At 40.9% G+C, this 18,682-nt stretch overlaps 1 protein-coding gene across 1 annotated transcript in view; it reads left to right on the plus strand.

Annotated features, from left to right (window-relative positions):
* The window catches only part of COL22A1 (collagen type XXII alpha 1 chain), a 196,552-nt gene that overhangs the window by 37,158 nt on the left and 140,712 nt on the right, over nt 1-18,682 (plus strand). Inside the window, exon 3 of the mRNA XM_017818265.1 lies at nt 5,790-5,864. Within this exon, the coding sequence (XP_017673754.1) occupies nt 5,790-5,864 (75 nt within the window). The remainder of the gene's footprint in view (nt 1-5,789; nt 5,865-18,682) is intronic.

Here is an 18,682-nt window from a genome sequence, read left to right on the forward strand (position 1 = left end):
TTCCTTCCTTTCTTCCTTCCTTTCTTCCTTCCTTTCTTCCTTCCTTTCTTCCTTCCTTTCTTCCTTCCTTTCCTCCCTCCTTCCCTCCTTCCCTTCTTTTCCCCTAGCTCCCTCTCTCCTTCCTTTCCTCCCTCCCTCTCTCCCTCCCTGTGCCAACTCCACCCACCTGCCTCTTTCTCTCTACTCTTTTCTCATTCTCTTTTGTTTTCTCCATTTTTTTTCTATCCTATTTCCTTTAATTTCTTTTTAAATGGCTTAGAGGCAAAGAGAGTTACACTATCAGATCATTCATGTTGTTCTTTTCCAAACTCACAGCTCTACCGTTACTATTTGACTACAATAGGTTATTAACTCTTTTTTAGTGCTAGTGAAACTTCCTGAGCTGACACACTGTTCTGACATGTCTCTCACAGTGCACGGACTCTCTAAGACATATTGTCTCTCATTTTCAAGATATTTTACAGGTTTGGGATTTTTTCGTAGGGAAGATTTTAAAGAATGACATGTAAAAGTGAGGCTTAAGTCCCTCATTGTCATCAAACAGAGCTCAGTATGATTTGTTTATAGAAAAGGGTGTTGTCCACAGTGAGATCACTTTCAGAAAGCTACGTTGTGCTTCCTTGAACAAGAAGTTCATATAAAGTAGAGACATGGTTGGCTTTCTGAGCTGCAAACACACATTGTTGGGTCATGTCCAGCCTCTCATGCACCAGCACCCCCAGGTCCTTCTCCCCAGGGCTGCTCTTGATCTGTTCATCCCCAGCCTGGATTGATACCTGGGGTTGCCCCAACCCAGGTGCAGAACCAGCACTTGGCCTTATCAAACCTCATGAGATTCCCATGGGCCCACTGCTCCAGCTTGTCCAGGTCCCTCTGGATGGCATCCCATCCTTCAGGTGTGTCAACTGCACCACTCAGCTTGGTGTCATCTGCAAATTTGCATACTCAGAGATTTCTAATCCCACTAATGTGATGTGATAATAGTGTAAGGCTATTAAAAATAAAAAATGGTTCATATGTACAGTCAGAGAGCAGTTTTCCTGATCTCTCTCACAAAAAAATAATATCTGATGTTGAAGCCAGTGAGTAAAGTATTACAGAATGGGAATTATTATGCATCCCTATTCAAGGACTATAATTTTATGATAAAAAAGTCATCTCTAACAAAACTAATTTCCTTCCATGGAGTTACAGTTTGGTTGATATGGTAACTACCTCGATAAAGTACGTTTGTTCTTTGATAAAGTACATTTTTTCTTAGGCATTATTACTACATATTGAATAGCATTTTCATTAAAAAGTAACACTCTACAATGGATTAAGAGCTGACTGATCGCATGTAGCAGGTGTCAGTGGAAAGTCATCATTCCCAGTGAAACTGTAAAGGGATACATAGCACTTCTGGTGTTATTAAAAATTCACATGAACCACATGGGCATAAATACAAAATCTTTGCTGATAAAAATTGTGGATAAAGCAAAGGATTGATAGAATTTTATATAAAGCTGCAGACAAGGAAGAAGTTTTAAACAATATGTATTTAAAAGCAACTTCAAGCCTGTACAGATTTGAATGACATGACCAGAGAGGACATAACAAGGAGCAGAGGCTGAAAGCTGAGGTCAGTCAGTTGTATCTTCTCTTCTGCAAATCTCTAAATGTTTATAAATTAGCAGATTTTGTGCATAAATTTTTTATAAATTTTTGTATAAATTTTTATAAATTGCAGTGCAGATTTTGTTACTCTCCCTGCCATTTGCTCATTGCTGCAAATCCTCTGAGCATCACAAGTATGTGCTCAAAGTTTGGCCTGAAAGCAGCAGAAAGAACAGGCATAAACAGTTTTTGACATTTAAATGTTCACCTATATCGGGGATCTCACAGAAAATCTCCGCAGGAGAGGGGAAAATTTTGTGTTTTCTTCCCTAAGAATGTATCCCTGGGTGTAACAAGGAGACCTGGTGGCTGGTTGGGTATAATAGATATGTTTTCAGTCCTTCACTCTGCTCCTCTGGACACACACAGATGTGCTGTTAAATGGGGTGGTAAAGCACCAACTTCATTTGCGCCTCCCTGAATTATTTTGTAGCTGGAAAGTGAATCATTGCAACAATTTTCTTTCCCTTGTGGACTATTTATGCTTGTGCCTTAGATGCAGGTAGGAAGGGAGGAGCCAAAAGGAGCACAGGACATTTGTAAAACAAAAGCCAACGTGAGGCCACAGTTCTTCAGAGCTGGAAGAAAATGACAATATTGTTAACTTTGGCCTTTCTATTGTCTGTGGCAAGAGAGTTCTGCTCCAAGGCCAAGCTCATGAGTTTGCTGTATAGTCCTGATTCCATAATGTGAGCTAAAACCAGGAAGATTTTGCTAGCTCATGCTGCTAGGAAGCCACAGTTCTTTCTGATTGGAGCTGGTGGAGGGTGTGTAATGTGCATGTATGTTTGCACAGCGCACGCCTGCCCACATGTTTATACCCGGGGGAATGGCTTGAAGTTGTGTCAGGGGAAGCTTATCTTGGATGTTAGGAAAATGTTCTTCACCTAAGGTGTATTTGGGCCCTGGAACAGGCTCCCTAGGGCAGTGGTAACGGCACCAAGCATCACAGAGTTCAACAAGCATTTGGACAACACTCTCAGGCACACGGTGGGATTCTTTGGGTGGTCCTGTGCAGGGCAAGGAGTTGGCCTTGATGGACTTGATGATCTTGAAGGTCTTTTCTAACCCTAGTGATCCTTGTGGGCCCCTTCCAACTCCACGTTCTATGATTCTATGCTATTAAAGATTGGAACGATAATTCATATATCTATAATTCAGACTTTGCCTCCTTGTAACATAAAGATGTACACTGCTGTGTCAGAGATATTTTATTTTTCCATGGGTATCTCGCACGAGTCCTGGCCAGAGAGGTGAATGACATTTTTGTGATTTTATTCATGTCTTCCATTTGTTTACTCTTTATTTGGTGATTTTTTTCAAAAAGTTTTTATTTCTTATATTGTTTATTTTATTCCATAGCCATATTTATTCCAGACTAAGACTGGGGCTCAGAAATGATTTTTACTGCACTGACTCAGTGCCTGTAACCAAAACAGCATTAGTTGTTAGAAAAGCCAAACTTTGAAGGATCAGTATAACGTCTGCCTGGGGCATATGACACTTCTAATCAAAGCTTAGTTTTGAACAGGAATAGAGGTAACCTAACTTTGGCTCTCACAGGTCTTGATGGTTTCAAAAAAAATTCGACTTTTAAAGTTCATCTGGTGGAAGAGATCTTCTCTTTTGTGCTGGGAAGTTATGGAGACTTCCCCTCTGATGGAGGGGAAACTGCCACATGGTTTCACATGCCTAAAATAAAGACGTAAATGGGTTTGAGAGAAGTATTCTGGCTTTCAAACCAACAGGCATCATGAGGCAAAAGAGACTTCTGGCTGAAGCTTACATGAAATGACCCTGTGCATCAGTCAGTGTTGGTTCCTGGTGTGGTGGGAAAAAAAATAAATTGGCTACTCTGAATTTTATCTATAGAAACAATGGATAATACACGCTTGCATGAGTAAACAGTGCCTGATCTCCCCACTGATGCAGCAAAGGGGTGGCTGGATGTACCTGACTGCTTTTACTGCTGCATTGGCTGTTCAAGCTTCTGGCAATGGCTTTTAGGGCCCCCTTTCTCTCCACTGAGATGTGAGTGCTTCATCTGCAGCTGATAAACTGGACCAAAAATTCATTAGAACAATAAAGCAGAAGAAAATATTTCATTGCTAGGCTTAATCAAAGTTTGTGGAATATTGGATTTTTTTACAAGGAGACAGAAAGCAGGGGGAGAGATATAGTGCCTGCTGTCAATGCCCTCAGAAAAGTCTATTTTTTTCTCAGGATTTCAGATGTATCTTTACAAAAGATTTCAAGGCAGACCTTCTGTAGGAAATCTTCAGAGAGCCCTGTTAGATTGTGCCCCAATGATGAGGGTGTTGCCTGGACTTGGGTCACCTTCCTCTCCTGGTTCCCCATCCCTTAGGGAGCAGTTGGCTCTTGCAAGCACAACAATTAATAACACCTAAGAAATAACATACTAAGCACCAGGTGGAAAGGATAGAAAATACCATCTGTATCAAGAGGAGTATTGCAGAGGATATGTGTGTTACCATGGGTGCGACTGGGCAAATGAAGAGGGGGGACTTGGCTGTGTTCACCTGGTTGTCCTTTAAATCAGAGAAAGGACAACCTTTTGTTTAAAGGGTAAGAAGTCAGGGGTGCAATTTTATCATAGAATCACAGAATGATTTGGGTTGGAAGGAAGGGACCTTAAGGATCATCTCGTTCCAACTCCCTGCTATGGGTAGGGACATCCATCAGACCAGTGTGCTTAAAGCCCCATCCCACCTGGCCTTGGACACTTCCAGGGATGGGGCAACCACAGCTTCTCTGGGCAACCTGTGCCAGGGCCTCACCACCCTCACAGTAAAAAATTTGTTCCTAATATCTAACCTAAATAGCTACTCTTTCAGTCCAAAATCATTCCCCCCTTTCCTATCACTGTCTGCCCATGTGAAAGGTCCCTGTCTCTCCTTTTGTAAGCTCCCTCTTATGTACTGAAAAGTGCTATAAGATCTCCCTGGAGCCTTCCCTTCTCCGGGCTGAACCTCAGCTCTCAGCCTGTCTTCACAGGAAAGATGTTCCAGCCCTTGGATCATCTTTGTGGCCTCCTCTGGACCCACTCTAATAAGTCCAATATATATACTTATATATAAATAATATAATATTTGTATACTTTTATATATATTGATACATTGTTGTTGTTGTTGTTATTCCAATATATATGATCTTATGGTATAGAAAAGATTTTATATTCTCTTTAAACTGATTCCCTGAACTACCTGTCCCCATTGTTTACAATTACCTATTGACCTGGGAAAACAAAGCATAAATAAAAGTGATTTCAAAGGTATGGCAGGAAAGAGGTGGATAGACAGTTCTCTGTGGAAAAGTATTTGACTGTGATTGTGTTGACACTAAGCAGGAGCATGAGAAATGGCTGACAAAAGCTGGGTATTTTCATGACTTTGAGACGTGTGTATTGGGTGAATATTTTTCAACATTTCAGTCATATTTAATTCTTTCTTCTTGAACAACTTCAAGGAGCAGACATGTGGTCCTGGAGGAGTGTTAATATGGGAATCACACATAACACAGTAAGATATAAGACAGTGTGCCTCACATTTTGTCCCTGGCACTCTCCTGGGGTGGGACCTTTGTGTGATTAAAGTCACTTCATTGTTCTGAGCTCTGGATTCTCTTTCCTTCACAGCATTTCAGGTTTGAGGTGTTTCTGTGTAGGAGCTGTCCTTTCTGAAAATTTTGGGCAGCATCCCAATGTCAGCTGGGCCTTCATAACTTCCCTTCCAACCAAACTGGGAGTAGAGTGATGTTCTATATTTTCTTAAGTTTTTCTGACTTTCATGCAGGAGAAAGATAAAAAAACAGAGAGTTGTCCTAGATAAGGGAAAGGCTCAGGTTATCTATTCTGCTTGTCTTCTTGTCTAGTCAGTCAGAAAAAAGTGGCTCGAACCCAGACACAGTATATTGGGTCTTTTGTCCATCATGCAGGTAGGGAATAGGAGAGAGGAAGGGTATTTAGGATGTGCAGAGACTGAGGCAGAATTATTGCTGAGGGACCATGTGCAAGTGTTGAACAAAACCCAGAGGATCAGCCTTTGCTAGTTCTGTGGCTTCCAAAATTACGCCTTTCCTTGTGATAATTTTTTCCTGGTCCTTTTGATTTTCAGATGTCCTGTGTCCAAATGTCCACGTGGAAGGAGATCGATTCAAACACACCAGTGGGGGGACTGATGAGATTCCAGGTAAACAGACAGTCTCTTCTGCTGTATCTCTGGGAACTGAAATAGTATAACTGTATGTTTCTGGTGTGATGCTCTGATTCATTACACCTTTCCTAGTTAGAGTTTATTCCAATATATCCATTTATTTATATTTATTCCAACACGTATTCAGTGGTGGAGAAGTATATTAGAAACTGTTGGACTGCAAAAGAGTTATGTGTTGACAGTCAACAAGAAATTAATAGAAAGCTTTCTTTAGATATGACTAAAATTAAAAAAAAAAATATATGAAGCTTGTTTTAGTAGCTAGAGGAGTGCTATAAGTCTTGGAGATCACTTTTTTTTTTACCAGTCTATGTTTAGTGAGTTTTAATGTCCATTTATTTTATCTGTGATTGTTGTGGGAAAGCCAAGCACAACGGATGAACCACTGAAGAAATGCTTGTGTGTAGATAGATAGAGAGACAGACAGATTTATATAGATATATAGATATAGATATAAAAGGATCTTTTTCATGAACACTGCTGAAAGATCAAGAGAAAAGCCAGTCTGGTGACATCTCTGCTTTTTTTGGGAGCTCTGATATATCTTTTCAGCCAGTTGAAGGGCTTAATCTGTCAGATATATGCATGGACTGTTCCTCTTTTCCAGCCCCCAAGACTGAGCTGTTGGCAGAGAAAACATGCCCATCAAGGATGTATTGGGAATATCTGTGACTGACCCAAGAACTTAAGTCACTGCAGTGGCTCTTCTGCAACTTGATTAGGAGTAGAAATGGTCAATGTTTGACAGCTTTGCTACTCGTAGTTTTTTCACTGGGGGATTTTTGCTGCCTGCACAGAATATCAGCTCCAATTGTGCAAAAAGTAGGATTAAGTAGGCAACTTATTTTGGCTGCAGCATGATTACATCAAAGCCTGTGATAATGTTGGGTGGTAACATCTTTTCTGGTCATGAAGACCAAGCTCATAATCCCAAAACACCTATTTTGAACTGCTGTCTATTGATAGGTCTTGAATTAACCTGTCCTGACAGTCCTCCTGTCCCTGGGCTGGGCAAACTTCAGAGCTGTTCAACAATAACCCTACTGATTCTGAATGAACCTATTTCCAGTGGAAGTGCTGCTCAAAATCAGTAGAAGGATTGTGTCCCTTCTCAGATGATCATCTTCTATGTGATTCTTTTCAGAAGAACAGAGTTGGAAATGGCTGTCTGCATGTAGTTCGTGTTTATCTGAATTTTGATTCAAGTGCTAATTAATAGACTTCATCTGACTTCAAAAATATATCTCCTGTTGAGCAATATAAAGGACAAGAATCCCAATTCAGACCTGTCACAAAGGTTTTGGGTAGAGTGAGATGTAGATGCTTATATGCAGTAATATTTATATATCTCTCTGTGTGTATATATATACATACACACACAGAGTTAGGTTCTTTCATAATGTTTTTGAGTTATTTTTCCTTTTATCTTCAAATCCCACTTACCTCCTATAAAACAAGTCAATATTCAGCATTTTAACTTAAAAATGACTTTTCAGTCTTAGATCTGTATGTTAGTTCAGGTTGGCAGGGTCCCATGGAAATCATTTTGTCCAACTTCCTACTCAAAGCAGGGTCTTCCCTGAAGATAGGTCCACTTTGAAGTCAGATCAGGTGGTTCAGGACCTTGTATAGTTGAGTTTCGTGTATCTTCAAAGAGGGATAATCCACAGGTCCTCTGGACAACGGCTCCAATTCTGTCAATATCACACTGATTAATTTTTTTTTTCCTATAATAGGAAATTCCTTAAGTAGAATTTCATTTATTGCAACATATCTGGTTAGGCTGATAGCTTAGGACTGTCATTTATTTGACCTAAGGAACCTCTGTTCACTGTAAAGTGTAAATGTTCACCATACCATACAGTGGTTTAACAACAGGACAGTTACACTATTTGATTAAAAATGATTATTCCAACAATACAGAGTATTTATAGAAGGCTCCCTATTGCTTCTACGTGGTGAGAAAATTATTTTTTCTGTTCCTATTCCTGGTGGTTAGGAAAATATTTGCCTCTTCCCTGGAAAAAATGGAATGGATATTCTGGATCTGCTAAGGGTTATTGTGCTGCTGGAGATGGGTACTATAGGACCAAAATGCTGTTCCACTCCTTATGTGCTCCTTAATTACTCTGTAGCATTTTCTGAAGACTCTGGGTTCCTGGGTCCAATTCCAACAGAAAATCATTGCCTCCTTTTAGCTAAACTGGAAAATACGCAGCACTGAGGGGAAGGCTCTTCCTCTGCTACCCAGGTCCTCATAGACACAAGGTTTTGAAAGTAACACCTGTGCCTTGTGCTCCAGTTGGAACCAGAATTGATCTTTGCCCAGCAGGCTCCTATTTTTACAGTAGAAGCAAAAATAGAAGTTAAAACATAAAATGAGCTATAAAAGGAGAAACTTTGTGACATGGAGGGGAACAGTGGCGTGACTGAGGTTGAAGATGTATGGTAGTTCATTAGGTCAGAGGCTGAGAGTGGAGGTGAGGGTAGTGAGGGTGGCTCCATGCATAATCAAATAACTGCAACAAAAAACCATATCTGATCTGGAGGAGAGACAACACTCTAAACTGATATTTTCCTTTTAAACGACAGATGATTATTTTTCTTTAGACAAACAGGACTAGGTAAATCTCACCTATCTGAGCTCCAGCAAGCATTTGTTGAGTACTGTATTGAAAGTCACTGCTAAAGTGAAAAAGGGTAGAGATTAACAAATGTAAAGTGAGACAGAAACTGGCTGCCAGGGAGACAATTATGAAGTTTCTAGGAAAGGGAGTAACAAGTCACAGGGCAGGTAGTGGTGACCTTCATCAGAGTCTAGTTTTAAGTCTAATCTCTCCTGTGAGTTTCCACTTTACAGATCGAGATCAAATATCCTTGAAGGAGGAACTGATTAGCCCCAAAACCAGGTAGTTTCCCCAATTGACTTGGGACTATTAGTCTAAAAGGCCTTTTATAGTAGGTATGGATCAATAACAGGACTATAAAATCATACTGTGGAAACTGATGGTGTTTCAGTAGATGTTTGTACATCACAGTGCTGTACAGCTGGGGAGAAGGCAAAGGTCATTATTGGCAGGGCAAAGTAGGGAAGAATTCATGAGACTGGACAGGCCTTTGGTTACAGCTTATCTAGAAAAAGGTCCTCCGATGCCTCCTTAGCTCAGGAAAGATGGATTTGGCCTTGAGGAGCTATTAGTGTGTTCAGGAGACAGAGACAGGCGAATAAAAATCTGGGTTTGGCTAATCTTGCAGTGTGCAGGTGGGAAGGGGAGATACTAACGCTTTCGTAAATGGATCAGGGAACAGCAGGAGGGAGATAGGGGAATCACTCAAGCTAAAGGACAAAAGCAATAATAAGAAATAGCTATCAGCTATTTAAGAGACACATTCAAGGCATTAGAAGAAGATTTCAAACTGTCAGAGATATGAAGTACTGGGACTAGAGGTGAAGTTGTACTAATGGAGACAAATAAACAGCAGTGGATAGTCATGAGTCCTCTCGTAGCCAAGGTTTGTACTCTATGACTCTCTGGTATCAAGGCTTTTAAAGAAAAAATCACTAGCTGACAAGGCTTTTAAAGAAAAAATCACTAGCTGAGGCATTCTGGAAGGGCTGCTACAGTGAAATCAGACTGCATGAGGCAAGAATATATAGGCAGCTTTACTACTGATACAAATTTTGGCAGTGAAGTGAAACAGCATCTGCTTAACAGTACATAACATGAATTCAGAAAATAATATTCCTAGATGAATTATCACACAGGGAATTTTGAAAGAAAGCAAGAAATCTCGTTTAGAATATCAGTATAAACACTATTTCTTTTCCATAAAATCTGATATTTTAAAGCAATGCTTAATGATGGTTTAAGAAAAGTTCTTAGAGCATTCTTGTGGGTGCTACATTTGGGTTTTTATTGGTTTTTTTTAAGAGAAATGAAGACAAAAGAGGATTTAACTCATCTACCCTAAAGTATTCAATATAAAACTCCACTTATAATACTTAATTTCTCTTATTATGCAGAATTGTCATTTTCATTCCATCAACATTTAACAGAGGATCACGACCAGGCAGGAAAACACAATGATAACCTTTTGCACCCTGAAGATGTGCCCGCTGTGTATTTTTATGAACAGTAATATGGCATCAAAACAACACATGAAAGTTATTCAGAATGAATTATACTTCTTGAGGTTTTAGAACTTCCCATTTGAATGATTTGTATTTTAAACTAGACCTGCAGGACATGGGATTTGGTTGCAGAAATCTGGATGATCCCTAGAATTAAGAATGAACTGAGCTCTAGTCCTGAGCATTACTTACCAGAGGCAATAATACTCCTCAACAGATACTTACTGTTGCTTTCAGGGGGAATCTGCCACAGAAGTAAAGTCTGCAGTGATTTCCACAGAGTTCTAGAAAAATAAACCCTGGAGAGGGACAATTCCAATCACTACATGGCATTATGCATCCCACACTGGATAGTGTTAATGGGGTAAGGGAGGAACATGAAAGCCCTGACTTTAGCTCCTAAGTAGTCACACAGGCTTTGTGTGTGAAGAACAGCAGAAATTGCTTTATGGGTTGTACCACAGATTGACCTCAACCTCCAACTCTCTTCCCCATCTCCGAAACCTCCATGTGCAAATGAGCAAAATGCCAAAATGTTTATGACCTCTATGTTTTTCTGTAACTCTGTAAAGGGTGTTGGGGCATTTTATGATGAAGGCACTGGTTGTAAAACTAGTACCCTCCAATTATAGACTGCAGTGGCTGTGTTTAACTGTCAGTGTGTCTCCAGTATCCTGTGGTTTGCAGCACAGGCTTCACATTCCAGAAATGCTGGAGACTCACTAGCTAATTACAATATCCCTGAGACTATTTATATTTGCCCACTAAAACACGTGGTAGTATGAGAAAACTGGAGTGTTCAGGCTGCTGAACCCGCAGAATGAGCACATCAGACCACTGTCCTCCTGGGGAAAAAAAAGGTACATTTGTGGTACCTGTATGACAGGCACTTTGCCCTGTCTTTGCACTTGGCAGTCGCCTTGGGAAGCCCCAGAGAGGCCAGTGGATAGTCCATGAATAGCTGCAGAGATTTGTAACATATCCCTGTCTTTGGACAGTGGATGCACAGACACAGTGGTCACCATCAGAGGCTGCACATGTGCAGTGATGGTGGAGCTGGTTATTCATGCAGACACCAGCCACTCTCCTCTCCATCCTTGGAGTTAGACACACATAGGCAGGACTGGAAGCAGCTGTGACATTTATGGGAGGTGAGGCTGAAGGATAAAGTTTGGCTATGCCATGGCACAGTAACTTGCTCTCGTGTTTTTCAGTGACCCATCACTAGGCAATTATAATGGGATAGGACTCATGGCTTCTTATTTCCTCCTCCCCCCACACTTGCTTTAGGAAGTCCCCCAGATAATTTGAAACTGGTCTGAGATGAATTTGAAACTGGGTTCCTGAGATACATCTGGATGTAGCTGCTGTATCTCTTAAGAAGCAAATAGGGAAAGCAGTAGCTGACCTCTACCTGTAGTCACAACAGTTATTTGAGTCTCCTGTGAGCTGGAGAAAATGGCTGGACTTGTGCTGTGAGGTGGATTTGTCTTCTGGGCTGGAAGATGCAGTGCAGGTGACCGTATCAAGTTCCTTTTGGCTTGTTTTTTGGGATCCGATGTACAAGTCTTATGAAAAGCAGCTGAGGGAGCTGGAGTTGTTTAGCCTGGAGAAAAGGAGGCTCAGGAGGGACCTTATTGCTCTCTACAAATACCTGAGAGGAGGTTGTAGCGAGGTGGGTGTTAGTCTCTCATTCCAGATAACAAGTGCAAGGCTAGAGGAAATGGGCCTCAAGTTATGCAAGGGGAAGTTTAGTTTGGATATCAGGGAAAATGTGTCCACTGAAAGGATGGCCAGGCATTGGAACAGGCTGCCCAGGGAACTGGTGGAATCACCATCCCGGGAAGGATTTTAAAGACATGTAGATGTAGCACCTGGGGAACAGGGTTTAGTGATGAACTTGGCAGTGTTGGATTAATGTTTGGACTTGATGATCTTAGAGATCTTTTCCAGCCTTAAGTATTCTGTGATTCTATGATTCTACTGTACAATAGTTAGTCTCAACACTATAACCTAGATCACTCCACTTAAAAGGTCTTCGAAGTTTTTCAGAGACTGACAAATGGTTCACTCATGTTCAAGGGCATGTTAATACCCAGTAACTCCAAGAAAAACAGTTTAAGCAGGCAAATAATTACCAATAAGTCATCTGTGACTTCTAAGCATAGCCACTGCAGTCCTGTGGGCTGTCTCTAACACGTGCATTAGATGTGCACTGGGGCATGTCCAGTGTCCAGATTCCCCAGTTATCCAGCATGGAGACCCTGGTTTCTTTTGGGCTTGTGTGCCAAGGAATTTCCTTTCTATAGAAAGTAAAGAACTGGGGAATGAAATTGTACAGTCACCAAAGTGTGGATCTGGATTAGGAGCCTGGAAATACTAGAGCATCCTGCAAAGTGTGCATAGCCATGCTGTCACCAATAGAGCTGTGGTTTGTTCTCTGATTTAAAAAAAACATGTTTTAGGTGAATCCTTTTCTTAGTATGGGCAGAGAGGTAGCTATTACCTGAGATCATGAATCTCAGTGGACTTCTGACACTGTGAATGACCTAGGCATCAGGTCTGTGCTGGAGCAGGCAATCTGGCTGAGCTGCTCAAAGACATCAGGAAATATGGAGAATGAATGCTGAAATTACTTCAAAGGTGCTACTGCAGGAAGTAAACTGGTAACAGCTGAGCAGTCCCTGTGAAAGGCTTTCCCTGGTCTGAATGTCAGCAGTGACAAATTCTGACTTCTGCATTCACACAAACAGTTTAACAAGGGTTAACCCTGCACAGGAATGTGCACATGAATTATTCAGATCTACCTGCATATTAAACAAAATAAAAATAAATCTGTCCCTAAAGGCCTTTTTTTTTTTTTAACTAACAGTATTTACTTTCTCCAAGAAGTTAAACAAGCCAAGTCTTTTTCTTATTCCAGTGTATTTAAAGTTGATGAAAAGAAAATAATCTAAATTTTGACTGTTCATAGCACAAGAGTCAACCAGTCCTTTGGCTATAAAAAGACTAATAGATTGTCTATCCATGAGATACTTTCAGGTATTTCTTAGTCCAAATAATTTAGCTTAATTCTACTTTAGAAACCATTCCATGGATTTTTCATCAGTGTAAGCTTTTGATGATGGTACACATGATGAGAAGAAGGAATATATAGAATCTTAATAAACTGTTCCCAATGCTTAGAGTTAAATTAGTCTGTCTGATATGAATGCTCTCTGATGAGAGCTGTGGCCAGGTTTTGGGATACTGGTAGGTCTTATCTGTTTTGTACTGATTGACTGACATAAGCAACCACTAAAGTTTTATAAAGAGCAGTCCCTACATGCTTTCCTAATAGGCCTTGTTCATCACACCTAAACTTAATGGGAATATTTTTATTTTCATGAATAGCTTATTGGTGCAGTTTTCCCATAGCCCAGACAGCAATGCAAGGAGAATCTAGCAGGTCTTAGTAAGAAGTTTTTCCTCAAATATCTTTTCTTACACTAAAAATAATACTAGTTTCTTGTATGAGCAAGAAGTAAGAATTGTTGCTAGTTATACTGACTTCATCAGTCCTTCCACTCTGGGCTCCTAAACACTTACCTGCTGTTGTTTGTCTCAGCTATATGTGTACAGTCCTCTTGAGTGTTACCAATAAAACCTATATTCAAAGAGGTGTGGAGTCCTGCCCTTCCCAAGGCTATTTCAAGGGATGAGTTTGCAGATGTGCCCTTTTGTGGCTTTCTGGAGGAACACAGAGCACTTTGACACCTGAGGAACTCAAAAGAGGCCTTTAAAATAAAGTAACTAGTTAAAATCAGAACCTAATACAAACAGTCCTGGTAAATTTGGCTAGTGCAAGCCTGTCTGGCATACAAGGACATCAAAGGAATAATGAACTCCTGTTTAATCTTGTAAATCACTGGAGCAGGAAAGGACCTGAAAGAAGGCTCATGGCACCAAGCCAAGTGTCCATCACTGAGAAAATGGAGATGACTTCAACACAAAAAAAAGCTTTCAATAATGAGGGGAAGAGTTCGGTGTCAAAACCAGCTTTCAGTGTTGTTCAATATGCCACTTGCAACTGCTCAAAAACTGAGAGGCAAAAGAGTAAAAGAGAACAAGGGGACTGATGCAGATAAACAGAACAATGCATCACATAAAGTGGTGTGTTATTAACATGAGATCAGGTGTTGAAAGGTGCTGCCTCAGACACATGAATTTATTTCCTGTTTTTACAGCAGTCTGGGGGATAGATTACAACAGCCTTTATACCAGGTGTGACGGCTAGAAATGTGTATTTACTTACTTGCTTCCATTTTTTTCTTTTCTCTCATACTGTATCTTTGGTCAAATTTTCTTACTGGTTTATGTCCATTTTATCTTTCCTGAAAGGCCATCTTTTCTTTCCTGTGCAAGGGTACCATTTGTCCCCTCTGTTTTCAGCTGAAGCTTTAGACTGATGTTTCTGAAACAGTGGCCCCATACTTCACTCCAGTGGCTGCCTGCTCACCTGCCTCACTGCCTCTAGAAGCTTGCTCCTTTTTGAAGTATAACTCCATTATATATCTCAAATAAGGTTTCTGCTCCTCATAATCCCAAATGTTGACCGGTGCTTGAGCTGAGATCAACCTCTTTTTGTGGTCTGTGTGGGACTCTTGTGGTTTGCTTCTTTGCTGGGGCCAAGGAAAAGTATAAATTGTGTCTTCCAGTGTCGTGAGCAGAGAAAGCAAACCAGGCCAACAGCCTAAATGATGGCATCATGGACTGGGGGTAAATCTGATTTATAATTTTTATAAAATTGAGACTGTCTAAAATAAGATTCTCTAAGCCACCTTATTGAGTGAGACCTAGAAGATAATAACAAATGCTGGAAGATACCTCCTTCATGTTGGTGTAAGACCTGTCCCACGTGCTTTAGCAAGGCCTCATTATTAGCTTAAGCTCTTAGCTGCTCTCCTTACTGAAATCTGGGGATCTGGTGAGAAGAAAGGTCAACATGAAGTGCTACTTAAATCCCAGCTGTAACATCAGTGGACACAAAGGGTAACTGGTTAATGGCAAGAATCTCTTTAAAACACTCTTGAGGCCTTTAATCTATAGGCTTTGGAAAGTTTTATAGTTCCAAAATTCCCTTGCAAGCTTCTTGTAAAATTTAGGAAACTAATTTTTTTTAATGACTTGTACAACCCCTTTAGCCTCCACTTCACTGCTTCATGCAGGGCTTGTGGGCAGCCAATAAATCTCTGGTTTCTTCCTCCAGAGGTTCATTTCTTAATGCTTTGGGTATAAGTCACATAACCACTGATGGCTGACGATGATGATGAATCAAACTGCTGGGGGTGCTGAATATGGTGTGCAAAAATAAGCTGCTCCTTCTTTCTGTCTTTGCTGGAGAGTTGGAATACAGTGGAATAAACAGTGCAAGAAGACAGAACTCTTATCTTTTGTAAGTCTTTGGAAATTATTTCTTCTGACAGCAAGAGAGAGTTGGAAAAAACTTATTCCAGCCAGCTACTTTCTTTCAAATTCTTTTTTTACAAACATTTGCAATGAGACAGGTCTAAACAGTACCTGAGCTGCAAGGCTCATCTACCTGGACTTGTGCAAAGCATTTGACACTATACTGCATGATATACTTGTGTCTAAATTGGAGCGACATGGATTTAACAGATGGATTTGGATAAGGAATTGGCTGGATGGTTGCGCTCAAATCATTGTGGTCAATGGCTTGATGTCCAAGTGGAAAGCAGTGGCGAGTGGTGTCCCTCGGGGGTTGGTATTGGGACTGATGCTGTTTGACATATTTTTTGTGACTCAGACAGTGGGATTGAGTGCAGCCTCAGCACTTTTGCCGACCACACCAAGCTATGGGGTGCAGCTGACACAGTGGAGGGAAGGGATGGCATCCAGAAGGACCTTGACAGACTTGAGAAGTGGGCCTTTGTGAACCTCAGAAAGGCCAACAAGGCCAAGTACAAGGTGCTGCATGTGAGTCAGAGCAACTGCAAGATCAAATACAGGCTGGGTAGAGAATGTATTGAGAACAGCCCTGAGAAGAAGGGTTTGCGGGTGGATGAGAAGCTCAACATGTCTGGGCAATGTGCACTTGCAGCCCAGAAAGCCAACCACATCCTGGGCTGCATCCAAAGCAGTGTGGACAGCAGGTCAAGGGAGGTGATTCTGCTCCTCTTCTCTGCCCCTGTGAGACCACACCTGGAGTGCTGTATCCAGCTCTGGTTTCCCCAACATAAAAAGGACATGGAGCTTTTGGAGAAAGTCCAGTGGAAGCCACAAAGATGATCAGAGGGCTGAAGCTCCTCTACTATGGAGACAGGTTGAGAGATTGGGGATGTGTGCACCTCACCCTCTCCAAAATACTACTGCCTGTTGCCAAGTGCAACTATGGTTGGGGCAATGATTTATTGGTATGGATGGGGGTAATTTTGTTGTGGTAGAAGAGCCTCGGAGATGAACACTTCAGTGAGCTCTCAAAAATATTCCTAAAATCTGATACTCTCTCAGGTCTTGACATGATTTCCTTTCCTGTGGAGGAAGAAATGTCAGGAACTGCAAAAATACTGTAGCAGATGATGGCTACCATAAGAATAACAGCAACACGTGATGAATAAAGTAGTAGGTCTCTCCTTTAGGATTTGGACACTTTTACTTCTATCCCAGCCCTGAATTGAGACACATCTTACCTGTCCAGAAATTGCTGTTTTCAGCCTAGAGCACTGTGGAAGATAAGGACACCAAATGTTTAGATACAAATGTTTAGAAGAAAAATAACCCTCATCTACACTCTCGTTTCACATAACTAGTTTTCAGACATATCTCATTAAATACACTATGTAAGCTTAGAATATGGCATGATAACATATTTTTTCTCTGATTTTTAGAGTATATTTTAGCATGAAAAGTAACTAAGATAGGTAAGAAAAATCAGGGCTCTCTATAGTGGTGATAACCTTGCAGACCATACTGGAGGAATTAAAAGGGACATTGAGGATCTAGTGAGCATATGGGCTCTTCTTTGTGGACACAGGCAATCCATGGAAGCTTAACTTTCAAGACTGCAGAAATATTAGGCAAGAAAATTGACAAGATCATGTATTTGCTGAAAGACTCCCAAGTGATACTGTTTCCATAGGAATTTATACACTTCTCTGGTCTACAATAAAGTTTATTGCCATTGGCTATCCTCTAGTAAAAGTAACATGTGCTATTTTATCACAGTCTATAGAGACTGCTGTTTTCAGAAGTCTCAGAGAACCACTAGATTATCACAACCTCCCTGATCTTGTCTGTTTATGATCCCTCATCAATGCATTAACAAGGTTGATAATTCAGCTGAGAGTTTGAGCAAGACCAAAGTAAGGAGCATTTCCTGAAAAAGCCACTTTGTTTGATATTAGTGCTTTTGTCTGTCAGTCTTCCATAATAAATATATTCTGGACACCACACTTGAGGCTGTGATGTCCAGTGCCTTTTCTGATTCCTTTCTCACCTGCTTTCCACACTCCTTTCCAGGTTGTTGTCTCATCAAAAACTTTCACAATTAGAAGTAGTCCAGTGGTTCCCCCTGTGAGTGTTATCTTGGGATACTTGGGGTGCAAAGCAGGAGCCTTTTATCAGAAAACTTCTTCGGGCATAATAAGAAGTCACTGGCTCTGTCCTACTTTGAGAAGTCTTTCCAAATGTGCTCACTGCTGTGTTTTCTGGCTATTAAAACTTACCTTTGTTGCTTTGTTTTTCTGGGTTTGAGTGCTGTCTAAATTTTGTGAGTTTTTGCCCCTGAACACAGGACAGTCGGGAAAACCTCAACATCCAAAACAGCTGCCACCACACTGCCTGTATCAGATCCTTAATGGAGCCAGGCAGAAAACCATCTCATACTCAGGGCAACCAAGCATGGCCCCTTTAGTCTGGTCGTCAGATAATTATCTTGCAACAAAGGTTATAGGACCATAGAACGAGTACAGAGCTGTTTGATCATCCTTTGGCCATGCTTTAGAGTGTTACGTGCAGCATGGACATCTGTCCCACTAAAGAGAATCTGGCTGCATATTACAGTTTGATGATGTATAAATTGTCCAGTGCCAAGTTTTGCCATCTTCTCCCTGTATCAGAAAGATCTGGGTGTGTTTTCTTATTCTGGAAAACAGGCTGCTTCCTGTAAGGGGGTTATTACTTATGGGTAACGAGACATTCGGCTGATTTGATCAGCAGAGCAGTGCATAAGAAATTACTTTTCTAGCCAAGTATGCTGTTACAAATCTGAGCTTCTCTTTCAGTTCACTATTTTAGTTTTAATATGGACTAGGGTCTGCTGCTTTTCAGGAGATGTAATCATGTTAGAGGGTTTCAGTGGCCCCATATTGTTTCAGAAGTTCTAATGAAGTAAGATGCTTATGATCAAAGACAGTCTTATTAAATGCCATGTTTATGTCATTACTGATTAAACAGTTTATAAGCCAATTGGGAAACCACACCTGTCCTGGTACACAAACCTTTTAAATCAAGGCAACTGAGAACGGGAAAGTCCCACCCTTTCACCCTGTGCTTGAGCAAGGTGCGGTAGTAACCTTTGTCCATGAAAATTTAGGCAGGTGTGTTCTTTCCCATTTACTTGTAGACAGGACTGGGAAGTTTTGTATGGGATCTCTTTCCATAT

This window comes from Lepidothrix coronata, unplaced genomic scaffold (genome assembly GCF_001604755.1).
Source record: "Lepidothrix coronata isolate B3197 unplaced genomic scaffold, Lepidothrix_coronata-1.0 Scaffold67, whole genome shotgun sequence".
Classification (NCBI taxonomy): domain Eukaryota; kingdom Metazoa; phylum Chordata; class Aves; order Passeriformes; family Pipridae; genus Lepidothrix; species Lepidothrix coronata.